General features: G+C 48.1%; 1 protein-coding gene across 5 annotated transcripts in view; it reads right to left on the bottom strand.

Annotated features, from left to right (window-relative positions):
* Positions 1–12,677, bottom strand: part of Kiaa0319l (KIAA0319 like) — a 136,015-nt gene that overhangs the window by 35,659 nt on the left and 87,679 nt on the right. For all 5 annotated transcript variants that reach the window (XM_033767711.1, XM_033767708.1, XM_033767709.1 and 2 more), the window contains exons 14-20: positions 12,263–12,414; positions 11,795–11,933; positions 10,174–10,333; positions 6,333–6,475; positions 5,147–5,269; positions 4,540–4,630; positions 3,410–3,501 (exon numbers count right to left, since the gene is read on the bottom strand). In XM_033767711.1, coding sequence (XP_033623602.1) covers positions 3,410–3,501; positions 4,540–4,630; positions 5,147–5,269; positions 6,333–6,475; positions 10,174–10,333; positions 11,795–11,933; positions 12,263–12,414 — 900 coding nt within the window. The remainder of the gene's footprint in view (positions 1–3,409; positions 3,502–4,539; positions 4,631–5,146; positions 5,270–6,332; positions 6,476–10,173; positions 10,334–11,794; positions 11,934–12,262; positions 12,415–12,677) is intronic.

Here is a 12,677-nt window from a genome sequence, read left to right as displayed (position 1 = left end):
CCATCCCTAGGTCTATACCTAACAGAAATCCATATATGTGTCCACCATAGACATGGACAAGAATGTCCATAGTGCTTGTAAGAGGGAAAAAAACCTCAACTGCCCATGAACAGTACAAATGTTGAGGGCCAGGGGTTTAGCTCCATGGTTCTGGCACCGGCTTTGCAAGTGCAAGGACCCAAGTTTGATCCCTGGTACCAGGAAAAAAAAAACAAAAAGCAAACAGTACAAATGGTGAATAAATCTATTCACACAATGGAAATTCGAAAGCAGTGTGAATGAATGAACCACTGCTAATACCAAACAACAGATAAATTTCATCAATGTAATAGAGTGAAAGGAGCCAAACACAGGACTCCATGTGAACTGCTGTAAGATAGCAGAAATCAGCGTGGGAAGGGGCACAAAGCGGGTGGGGCCGTTTCCATGGGTGTGCTCACCGAGGAAGTCCTACCGTCATATTTAGGGCTTTGTACAGGCTGGGCTGAACATGAAATTGCCACCTTTGTAGGTCAAAAGTTTTCATACGATTCAACCTAGTATACTTTAAAAGGAAGTTTAAAAAAATAGAAGAGCAAACAAAACCAGAAAGCTAGAGCTGAGGAATACAGACCTTGTCTTCTGAGGTGGGCATCCCCACACACCCTGCAGCCCTTGGTGCTCAAGATCCCTGGGCTCGCTCTGGTGGGGCTGCCCTATTTCCTCATCCTGCACCTGGCCTGGCTCCCTTCAGGCCCTTGCCGCACACCTCGCCTCCCTGTACCATGTGCCCCCGAGCTGCTCTTCAAGCTGAACTTAGTTCCACATCTAATTCAATGCAGTCCTGAGTCCCCCCATCACCTTGCAGTTATAATGAACCTCTGGCTGGTCAGACTCACACCAGATGCTGGCAGACCTCACCACTCCCTCAGCCACATGCTACCCACAAGAGAAGGGTGCTCTGTCCCTTACCTGAGGTCACCCTGTGGCTGTGGTGAGCTGCATGCTACCAGCCTCCAGGAGCTCTTGCCCCGAGGAGTCTGCTGTGGTGTCAGGTCCCACCTGACCTCAGGTCTAGCTCCGCACTGCTTGATGTAAGCTCCAATTTCCCTCCCCTCCCACCTCAGAAGGGGTATTTCAGGGCCACAGCTTCCTCTGCCCGCACCCTTCCTCCCCAGGACTCTGACCTCCATCAGGCCCAGGCTCTGCCTGCTGGCCATGCACCGCCCCACCCGAGACAATCCGGACCCTCTGGCCTGCTTCCCTTGTCGTTGCTCAACTTTGAAAAGGACTGTTAAAATATGTAGGGCCTCATTTGCTTACCATCCTAGGCCAGCCCTCTCACCCTGGCTACTCTCATCATTCTGCTCTAGCTCTTTAGGTGACCAGGAACTACTGAGTCATCATTCTCATTCCGTGACCCCTACCGTAGGACACAGCCTCTGGCCACACACAGCTGATCCATCTTAGGCTCCTGGGCCTTTCCCTGGTCAGGGCTGTGACCACTTATGGTGCTGACCCTCACCAGCAGGGAGAAGGCTGCTTGCTCTGCACTTCCAGTTGGGACTGTTCTGCTGTGTGTAATTCTAATTGCTCTTCTCTCACTCGGTCCCAGACACCCTGGTCCTGTTAATGATACTCAGTCCCTCTCTTTGGTGTTGGAAGTCAGCCTTGACTTTGCCTGTACCACTAATACCATGGTCTGAGCCTTCCCCATGAGTCACTGTAAAACTCTCCTTACTGACCTGCCTAATTAACCTCTTCCCTTCAGCTTGGTTATATGGTGTCACCAGGCTAATTTTCCTGAACTAGCACTTTCAAGATATCAGTTCTTATAAAATCAGGCAAAAGCTTAGCTCCTCACCCCTTAAAAAAATCAGGGAGCTAAATGTGATGGCTCATGCCTGTAATCCCAGCACTGAGAGAGACTGAGGCAGGAGGATTTCAAGTTTGAGCCTGGCTTGGGCAACTTATCCTGATCTGTCTCAAAATATAACTGGAGATGTAGCCCAGTGGCAGAGTGCCCCCCACAAATAGGGGCTCCTCACCTACCAGGAAACACAGCAAGGCCGCTGCTCGCTCATCCAGCCTAGATCCCTCACCCATTCAGCCTGTCACCTGTGTCTGCTCCTTCCATGTCCTCTGCCCTCCCAGCAGCAGGGCCTCTGGCTGCCTTTGCCCCTTTGCCCACAGTCCAGTCTCATGCACTTGGCCTGGCTCTTGGCCGCTCAGCTTCAGTGTTACTCCTTCCTAACACTTTTCGTGATCACATTGACATATCTGTGACTGACTTTGGGAGTTAAGGGTGGGAAAGAAATTTCTGAACAGGGATGTGAACCAGCAGAAGTTGTTCAGAAAAGACAGAGATCAGCAAGGAAGATCCCAGAAAAGTGAACCGATGTAAACTCACAGAGGCTGTGTCAACAAAAAATTGAAGCTTTGTGTGTTGAAAATAATAAATTATAGTAAGATTTTAAGTGGTTTGGTGGCCTGCTTCGCAAGCGCAAGGACCCAAGTTCGATACCCAGTACCAAAAAAAGAAAGATTTTAAGTTGGGAGCAGGGGGACATGGTCAGAATGGCACAGTAAGACAAGGCTTGACCACCACGTGGAGTACATGGCTGTACAGTTTTTGCTCTCAGTCTTCCTCCACCACCCTGAGACTTACTTCATGCCCAAAGCACTCAGAATGGAGCTGCTTGGGTGCAGTGCCCAGGCTGCCTGCCTGAGCACGCTTACTTGCAGAAATGTCTTCTCCCTATAGGCTGAAATTCTCTCAGCACAGAGCCTGTCTTAGGATTCCTTCTATCCCAGACAGCCTCCCCTTAACATAAAGCTTTACATGATTTAAGACTGCCCATAAAAATAGTTTTACTTATACGGAGTTTAGGTCCTGTCCTGTGATATTCATGATGAAGGGACCTCACCAAATGACAGCCCAGAGGGGCAGGGAGGCTCAGAACTAGCCCCAGCTCTCCCAGTGGCACTACCTCAGTGCCTGTGCAGTAGGAAATCCTTCCAGTGGGAGGCATCTGACGTGTGAGCCCGGCTTGGAAGCTGCCCTCCACACTGCTCCAAGATGCCCAGCAATGGCAGGGGGAGTAAGGAAGAGGTGGGCTGAGAAGGAGGCAAGCAGGCAGATCCTGACTCTCATCTCACCTTTGCCTGGAGAGGACAGACTGGTTAAGCCTCAGTGACCAAGACTCTGCCTCTGACCACATGGGGGAGCTTGAAAATTTGAGAGGAGTGGGCAAAGGAAGGTGCCCAGGGAAGGTAAGAAAGGCACCATGGAGAGAGCCTGCAGTTGGCCCAGCGTGTGTGTGGCTCCTGCACCTCAGGGTAGCTCTGACCCTTGATTGTCATCAGGCAAGGGAACAAAATGTTTTTGCAGCACAGATAGCTGTTGGCTGGCAGCCAGCTCCTGGCCTACCTGCTCGAGAGGTTGGCTTCAGCTCCAGGCTTTCCTGATCGGTGGCATCCAGGATCTTGTACCTACTTTTCCTCTTGGGTTTTCCTTTTTGCCTAAAAAACATAATTCCCACTCTTGCTCAGGAGAGGGGTTCTATGTGCGGGCCAGGACAAGGGCTGGTGCATGCAGGGCACTTCCCAGGAAGAAGGGAGGCCCCTAAGGGAGATGTGTCTGCTCACTTCTTGGTGAGGGAAGGAGACAACTGTGATTTGTTCCTCAAAAAATGCTCCTCATCAGTCCTGGGTCACTCAAGGGAGCTATGCCCACTTTAGTGTGGCCTCACCTCTCCAAGGCATCAAGGAAGATGGTGAAAATGGATAGAAAACGCAACCTCTCCTGAGGGCGTGGGAAAAGGAAAGCATTGTGCTAAAACGTCATAAATGGCAGCTGACTCAGCCTGGTAAAAATTTCTAAAAATTCTTTAAATTTTCTAAGTTTATATATGGTAATATTGCAGATTAAATCCCAGCTGTGTCACTATGTCCTCGGACAGGTAATGTAATTTTTCTGAACCTGAGTTTCCTTATCTATAAAATGGCAAAAGGTATATAAAAAGATATAACCTATAAAGTGTTACTGCAACACATAGTAAACGTAGAAATCATACTTATTAATAATGAAAAACATGCAAGTAACCATGCAGTATTGTCAGATAGAAAGACTCAAAATGAAAAACCCTAGAACAGTTCACATACATTGCAGACCTGACTCTACAACTGTGTAAAAACCTACATGCACAGTTCCCAACTACAAAGGAAGGGAGAATAAAAACTCCTGGGTCCAAGTGTGAAGCTGAGGTGGGAACCATCGCAGGACAGGATCTGAATCTGATCTAGCCCACACCCTCCTCCACCTCACAGTGCCAAATCTCTGCAGTGACAAGATACTTCACTGACGAGGCCTTCTTGCACAGGCCTTGGGTGGGCCAAACCACTCCACCTATGACTGGAGACTCAGTCCTGTCCCTCCATGTGGAAGGTGTCACATACCTCTCTCAGGATAGTCTATGACAAGATAAATTTCACCTGATCTTAGCCAAAAGGCTGAGAAGCAATTAGCCCAAATAAATTTCAAAAGAGAAGCCATCTTACCTCTTACAACAACAGATTACAGTCCAAGACAGGATTCCCAAGGCGACAACAATGACAAAGGTGGCAATGATAACATACAACACGCTCCACTCTGCAAAAATCAAAACAGTGAGGGCTGGGCAGAGACAGGATGAAAAGCAGGCACCTCAGGCAGGAGGTGGCTTCATACTATGCATATTAATGCATCCAGGATTCCCAGGGAAGGTCAGACCTTGAAGCTTACAACCTTCTGAAATGTGCCTGTGTCCCAGGCCCTGCTCCAGAAGCACTCTCAGGCACTGCGGCCATGTGCAGGAGCACAGGCTCTAAGGGGACAGCAACTTCCATTAGGCCAAGCATGCAGGTGCCCCTAAATGACAGCAGGCCTTTCAGTGGGTCAGATTAGGCTGCAGTGTGCAGCGAGAGGGGCCTAATGTAAGCCTGCTTCTTACATGACTGCCTCAGAGCTTTCTCTAACCTGTGGAGGAAGAAGGAAAAATCTTTTGCAAACAGAAAATACACAGAGTTCTCTTCGCCTGCGCATCTGCCTCAGAAACACCAACAGCCACCCCCTCAGCACAGAGCCACATTCTAGCCAAAGCTCTGGCATGGAGCCACACGGACTCACCACAGTTGCTGTCTCCATCCCTCAGCTGCACCTTGATGAAATTCTCCATCCAAAAAGGGTCACAGATACAACGTTTGGTGAATGAGTCACAGTGACCATGGTCGGAACAGTTCAGCTGACATGCTGAAGGTGGCAGGAGAAGAGAGAAAGTCAGGGTCAGGGAAGCCGTGAAAGAACCATGCCCAGTGCTCTGACAGTCTTCAAGCACTGCTGATGCTGTGGTCACCATCATGTTGGCCTGAGATGGAGGCAGCAGCAAGAGAGATGGCTGCAGTCAGTTGCCCTTGTTCTCTAAATCAGTGACTGTCAGTCTTTTATATACTTCTCAGAATAATACAATTAGAGAAATATAATATAGGATTACACAGGAAATGGTTACATTGATGTGTGTGTGTGTGTGTGTGTGTGTGTGTGTGTGTATTTCATACCAAGGATCAAACCCAGGGCCTTCATACTGAGCTACATCCCCAGCCCTTCTTAATTTTGAGACACGAATTTCTAAGTCAGTAATTTGCCCAGTCTGGATTCAAACTTGAAATCCTCAGCCTCGCAGAGTCCTGGAATTACACCCATGTACCACCATGCCAGCTCTTAATGTGGTTTTTAAATATTTTAAAATACTAATGTTTGAAAAAATGTGTTTGCTTTTATCAAAATGTTAAGTAGGACCGGGATTTAGCTCAGTGGTTCTGCCGCCTGCCTCACAAGCGCAAGGACCCAAGTTTGATCCCCAGTACCAAAAACAGAAACTAAAGAAAATGTTAAGTAAAAAGATCTATTAGCAAGTAATAACTATTGTAATTTTGAAGTAATGATGAGTAAAAAATGCTATTTTGTCAAGAACTATGATAGAAAATTACTTTCTACTGCTTCAAGCTCACAGATTCTGCAAATAATACCTTCCTTCATAACTGAAGGACATTATAACTTTTGGTCTGAGGTTAGTGAAAATAAAGATATAATTTTTCCCATTCAAGCTCACAGCCAACTTGAGTGCTGTCTCAGGGACCCACAGGCCCCCAGGTAAGAACGCCGTAATGAACAGAGGTTCTTCATGATCATGGCAGTGAAGGAAAAGGGATATCTGAGGTTCCAGAAGAAGGAGAACAGGCCAAGGACAGCAGGGACTGGAGGCGAGCTGAGGACCAAGGTAAGCGCTAGCTCCCAACTTCCCAGAACTACTCACTGACAGTATTGATCTCCAGGGCTCCAAATATCAGAAAGTCTGCCTTTTGCTTCTGCAGCTCACTCTTGAGCATTGCTGCCACCTCATAGCCCTTGAAGACATGGTGGGGAGGCTCGTTTTGAACATAAAATACCATCTTGGTGCTGCAGAGACATGCGACAATATGAATGAGCTGAAGTGAGCTGGAGCAGCAGCAGTAGCCCCCGTTGCTAAGTCCCTTCTGTCTGTGCCAGACCCTGTGCTGAGTGTTACACGCAGTCCCTCACAGCAAGCCAGTGAGAAAGGTGTTGTCAGTGTCGTCTTCCTTTTACAGAGGACAACACTGGGCTCGGAGGGGTTGAGCACTTGCACAAGGTCACACAGTTAATTATGACAGAGCCAGTTATGTCTGGGGAGCCTGTTATGTCTTACTTCAAAGCCTGTACTTCTGTAGGACAACCTGAGGTTCCCAGCTAATAGGAGGATCAGAAGAATGGAGAATTGGTTATGGCTACGTCCCATGGTCAGCCTTTTCACAGCTAAAATGGGGGTGCTGCCGGGTTACTTGTAAAACAACAGTGCTTTGTAAAATATAAATTGTTGCAAAGCATCAAGATTATGCAGAGGCCAAAACATTGCCAAAATGACTATTACAGTGATGGCAGAAAGAAAGACCCAATACAATGGTGTGGCTGGTTGCAAATTATATTACTCCATGCCCAGAATCTCTTTCTGATTATCATTTTGTCCAAGACAGATTATGGCTAAACTCTCACCTAGGTAGCACAAAACCCACTCTCCAGGCCTTGCCCTTAATCTCTGATTGCCTGCGTGCCATGTTTGTCTTATAGATTGAACTTTCCCAGTCAGTGTGTCACATGTGGTTTACAGATGTGCTCACGGTACCGACCCTCTCAGCATCTGGGCAGCCCCAGTCTAGCTGCTTCCAGCACAAGTAGCCTTGTCTATTTGTCCCAAGGTGCAACGTAAATAGTACCGTTTTCTATAAATGGGATGACATAAAGGTTTGGGAAGCACTGTCATCAAATAAATCCTTGCTGTACAGTAAGTTAGCAATTTGGCCTTACATGTTCCAGAATCAAGAAACTATTTTAAAAGATGTGTGGTCTATTTCCCATTATTTTCTCTCAGTTACCTATCCCACGGTTATAATGTCAGTTTCTACCTCTATACCAATGACCCTCACAACTTTACCTCCTCTCCCTACAGGACCAACAGTGACCCATCAATACCTGGAAATATTTCCAAGAATAATGACCTCAGATCTTTCCCAGATGCCTCAAACCCAACATGCCTCAATAAATTTATGATGTAAATAAATACAAGAGTGAAATCAAGGACAGATGGTAGGAAACAAAACGGTAGATTTTTTGAAGATGGAGAAGAACATCAGGGTAAAGGGGAAGGGTAGGGAATGGGGAGTAAAGGGACTGAAAATAATCAAAATATATACATATGCCAATCCACCAAACGAATGTGACTGTTATGTACTGTAAATATGTACTAATAAAGACATCTGTGGTGTCAACCATTAATTATGCCCTATGCGTTAAGAGACTTATATAAACATTATCTTATTTAATCCTCAATATCACTTACAAAATAGATGCTAGAATGTTCACAGGTGATTACCAGGTTGCAAGAAGAAATTTCTGTACTTTACAGGGCTCACACTAAGGATGGAATTGCTCAGATCCAGGCCCCTGCTTTTCCCTCCGTGCACACACTCCTCCTTTCCTCAGCTAAATCAAACCAGGGGAAGCCAGAAACCTAGAGAAGTTCAGATGCTTCTCTCTTCCTTCTGCCCCACAGGCAGTGTGGCAAATCTGAGTGAAGCCGCTAACCATGCTCTCACAGTGGTTAGGCTAACCTCTTCCCACCCCTTCTAGCCAGCCAATTCCCTCAACTTGGAGCAATCCAAGCAGCCATCCTCCCTGCTTTTATTCCCAGGCTGCTGAGCCTAGTGTGCACTGTCTCTGTCTCTGTCTCTCTCTCTGCCTGCCTGCCTGCCTGCGTATCTCAGTAAATGAGTAAATGGGAAGGTCGTAACCATGCTGTTTCTATCCTTGACCTCATATCAAGATTCTCTGAGGAGGTATTTTAAGTGCCACTTAAAACACTGCTAGGAAGAGGCTCTGGAAGTGTGTTCACCTGTGTAGTGAGAGTCGGGAACCACGTGCTCCTGTCCTGTCTCTAACCCATACTCAGACCCCAGCATCATTCACTGGAGCTGCCAGCCTTTACCATTTGCCACTTCTTGCCTCTATACTTGCCGCCAGTAACACAGGGCCATGACATTTCCCCATGGCCCAGCTCCTCCCGTCCTGTCTCCAGAGCACCCTCAGCTCCCAGACCGGCCCCCATGAAATATGCCATCTCTGCCACCTCATTATCCTCAGCACTTTTCCCTCAGGTGGTAGACAGCTCACGTTGTTTCCATCCTATCTCCCACAGCACTTCCAGCACTAGCTCCTGCAGAGGTTGGTGTGTACCTCTCGGCACCCTCAGATCACACACGTCCTCGCTCACTGTCACGCTGATGCTCAGGCATCTGACGCCTCGGGCAACCGCACTACCAGATCGCACCGTAACTGCCGGCAGCCACTGCCAGATGGCCTTCTGCCTGCCTCCCTCCTGCCTCCCTGACTGCTCTTCCTGGTTTCTTTTGCTATGTATCTCTTCTTTCTCTCCCTCTTCCTTAAATACTGCGTCCTCCGGAGCTCCGTCCACAATCCTCTTGTCACAGTGTGACTCAACTCTCCTCACGGCTTTGACTTCTGCCTGGATCCCAGTGACTCCTGACCTCTCGCTCTTCCTTCCACCTCAAGTTCCAGCCTGTCCTTTCAACTGCAGTACATGTCCCGACATGGGCCATTAAACAGGTTCCACAATGGGTTCCTTCTACCCACTAACTTCATTTAACCATTTGGATCTCCCAGCCCCATTCAGGGCCCCCAAACCCAATGCCTCCCCAAGATGCCTCCACTTACCTTCCCACCCAAGGACACCAAGGTCTGCTGGTTTGCCTCTGAATTTTGTCTGTGTTCTTTTCTACTTCTGCCACTGCCTTATCTCAGAGTTTGCCACCACTATAGTAGACCAGAAGCTCCCTGATTGGTCTCCCAGACTTGAGTCTCTCTTTATTTCAGTGGAACCTCCACATTATTGATCTCCCTGAACAAAATCTAAAACAGGATCATCCTTGCTTTAAAAACAAAGAAAGAAAATTTTATACACTAAAACAAACTATTTTGAGTCCTCTCATCCAAACTATCCCAACTAAACTCCTTCACTTGCATATAGTCAGTCTCAATTTCCAAAGTTAGCTTCCTTTTGACCATGTCATGGGGCCTGCCCCGCTCTGAGCCAACTTACTTCTTCCAGAAGAATCCCTGCACTTGCCCCGCAGGGCCATTGCAGGGCCATTGCTCACACTGTCCCTCTCCTGAACTTCCTCCTAGTTCTACACTGGTCAATGCAAGTGGTACTTGTGGAAGTCTTTAGGGTACCTCCTACCCAGCTCTGGAAGAATGGGCTGCCTTTGCCTCTGAGGTGTCCTGCTGCCAGGGGCCTTGTCTGCCTGATTATCTCACTTTCTAGAGTGTGGTCTGTAACAGTGGCGGACCACCTCTGACCTTGTACATGGAGCACCTGGTTGAGTGTCTAACTCAGAGGAAGTGGCCTGTACTACAAAAGCAAGTTCATTAATGAGACAGATAACAAGAGCGGTCCCTGGTCAGAGCCCACCCTTCTCCGTCTATCCCCACTATTTCTCCGCTCAGTCAAGAAGCCCAGAGGCCCCTGGTCTGTCCTTCTCTCCCCCCATTTGTTGCCCAGCTACCTCTGCTCCGTGTACGGCTGAATCTTTTGCACAATGATGTCGGAATCCAGCACCCCCAGGAGGACCCCAATCTGGCGGATGAACATCCCCTTCAGCCTCTCAGTTAGCTGACTGACGCTGACATCCAAGATGATCTCCACCAGGTTGTTTTTCCTGGGATCTGGAAAGCACGTGGATCAGTAATGGCTTTAGAAGCAGGAGAGTTAACACAGACCTGCCACAGTGCATTTGCTTTGGCACAGGAGGGAAAGGAGACAGCACTGAGACCTCCTTCAAATGGGATGACGGTGATTCCTGATGATAAGGCAAGTGGAGCTGGCTTAGAAAGCTTTAGACCAGCACGGGAAGTGCCACACATGAACTAGGGATGAGGCTGAAGCAGCAGGTAGTGGGGCTTAGTGAAGGGACAGGGAAGAGAGAGTGCTGCAGCCTCTGTTATAAAAGCCTCTGTCTGGGAATGTCGAGCTCCCCAGGGAAGGTGGGGGTGTCAAGAGCCTCTCCTGGCTCCCATCTGATTCTCACTGACCTACTGTACGTTGTCTAAGACAGTGGGAGGAAAACATTCACCTCAACCATCTTACCATTAACAGAATGTGTCCATCCTTGTGGGCTTAAAAACAGTAAACACAAAGAGCCTAGGCAGCCAAGATGTGAGGGTTTCCTTAGAGCAACCTCACAGCTGCACTCTTCATAGCTCTAGAATGAGGACACCATTCATGCTTTACTTCTGAATATGCCCTAAAGATCGTTCCACATCGGGAAGTTGAAAGTCATTGCTCAGAATCCCTGACCCATACAGTTGGATGTACTCCTGGCCTGTTCTGTTGGATGATTACATAACTCGTGGACTATCTGGGATCCGATTTTAGACACAGCAGAGACTCTGGTGTCTTAGCTCTTGTCCTTCCTAGAAGCAGGGTGAGGACTGAAAGTCCTTCTGGGATCCCTTCCTGCCTAAGACTTCCATGGACTTGGCCAGGTAATGGATGATTAGCTTAAAGTTAATACCAGCTCCTCAGAAGCATGGGGGTTTTAAAGCTCCTCCCCACCTGCATACTCAGTTCTTTCTTAGCACCAAATTAGCCTCCCAGCAAAACAAAACATCATTCTATTTAGGAAGGAAATTTTCTTCCTGAAAAATCTGAAAAATATACAGCACTCCGGTTACTTTACCTTCCCAGGGTTGTCAGATAAAGCCTGAGGCTCAACTTATAAAAATAAATTGTTTTCTGCATCTGGGTGCTGATGAGACATCATGACTCAAGCTATTCTTGGCCTCAGATTCCCAGTGCACCCGAGCCCTCTCTCTTCAGTCACAAGTGGAGGAGGAAATGCTGGATTGGGGACACAAAAGCTGGCTCTGACACAACTGCTGTGTGACACTGAGCAAGCCCTTCCCTCTCTGAGTTTCGGTTTCATCATCTGAGATAAGCAGGGGAGGTCTACCTCCCTGCGTAGTCCAAGGGGTGCTATTGGACCAGGCTGTCTCAGCGTGAGGTTGCTAAGATTTTTTAAAAGCTGGACTTGCCATCTGGCTTGGTCCATGCTATGGGGGAAGCACTCAGGATAGAGGTCTTCACAGCCCAATCTGGCAGTTCCACTCAGTCTTAAGTGAACTCACCGGGTTTCACCTCCACTGTGGCCCGGTCTGTGTCACTGTCACCCTTTGCATCTGTCACTTTCAGGTGAAATGTGTAGGTTCCCTCGACCAAGTTGGAAAGGAAGAGGACAGAGTGGTGGTCAGAGTGATTTAACACCTCCTGTAAGATTGACAAACGGTCATGTTGCAAAACAAAGCATCACACCACTCTTGGAGTCAGCTGCTGTTTCTGCCACAGTTTCAACTTTCCCCTTTTTCTGACCCATAAGAGTACTGGGGGCCACAGTTGCTAGGATCAAGGGACAGAAACCCATTCTGTGCCACACTAGCTCAGGGAGTGACCAAGTAAATCACTTAGCCTCCCTGGATTTCAGGGTTAAACTAAGGTTGGTTCCCTGGATAAAACAGATACTGAAGTGTAAGTTCCTTTTCTTTACCCAACCCAAGACTTTAGACCCTGTGTGTCTCTCCAGCTCCCAGCACACTCACCCCTGCTGCCGGACTCCCTTCATCTCGAGTCCAGAGGTAGCTGGTTATTCCCTTGTCATCTGAGGACTTGGAACCATCCAGCTCTGCTGTGTTCGTGGGCAAGGTAATCACCACATTTCCAGTTATTCTGGCTACAGGTGGTTTGTTCATTTCTAGCCAAAAAAAAAATTAGACACATGGGACAGAGTGACATTTTGGAAAAGAAGGAATGCTACTTCATGATGCTTGTGGCAAACACTGAGATCATCAGGGAGAGCTGCTCCAATGCCTGTCCAAGCAACCAAGCAGGCAGCTATACAGCCGCCAGGAAAGTACAGCCGAGGCTGCAGTCCCACCCACACATACATTCTCCTGACACTGGACAGCAGAGAACAAGCGTCCTCCCCCGACAGTCTCACAGTCCCACAGCAGCCTT

Source organism: Fukomys damarensis, unplaced genomic scaffold, assembly GCF_012274545.1.
Source record: "Fukomys damarensis isolate Sample0158 unplaced genomic scaffold, DMR_v1.0_HiC HiC_scaffold_23, whole genome shotgun sequence".
In the NCBI taxonomy this organism is placed as follows: Eukaryota; Metazoa; Chordata; class Mammalia; order Rodentia; family Bathyergidae; genus Fukomys; species Fukomys damarensis.
The sequence above is the reverse complement of the archived record's forward strand: the minus strand, read 5'-3'. Positions and strand labels throughout refer to the sequence as shown.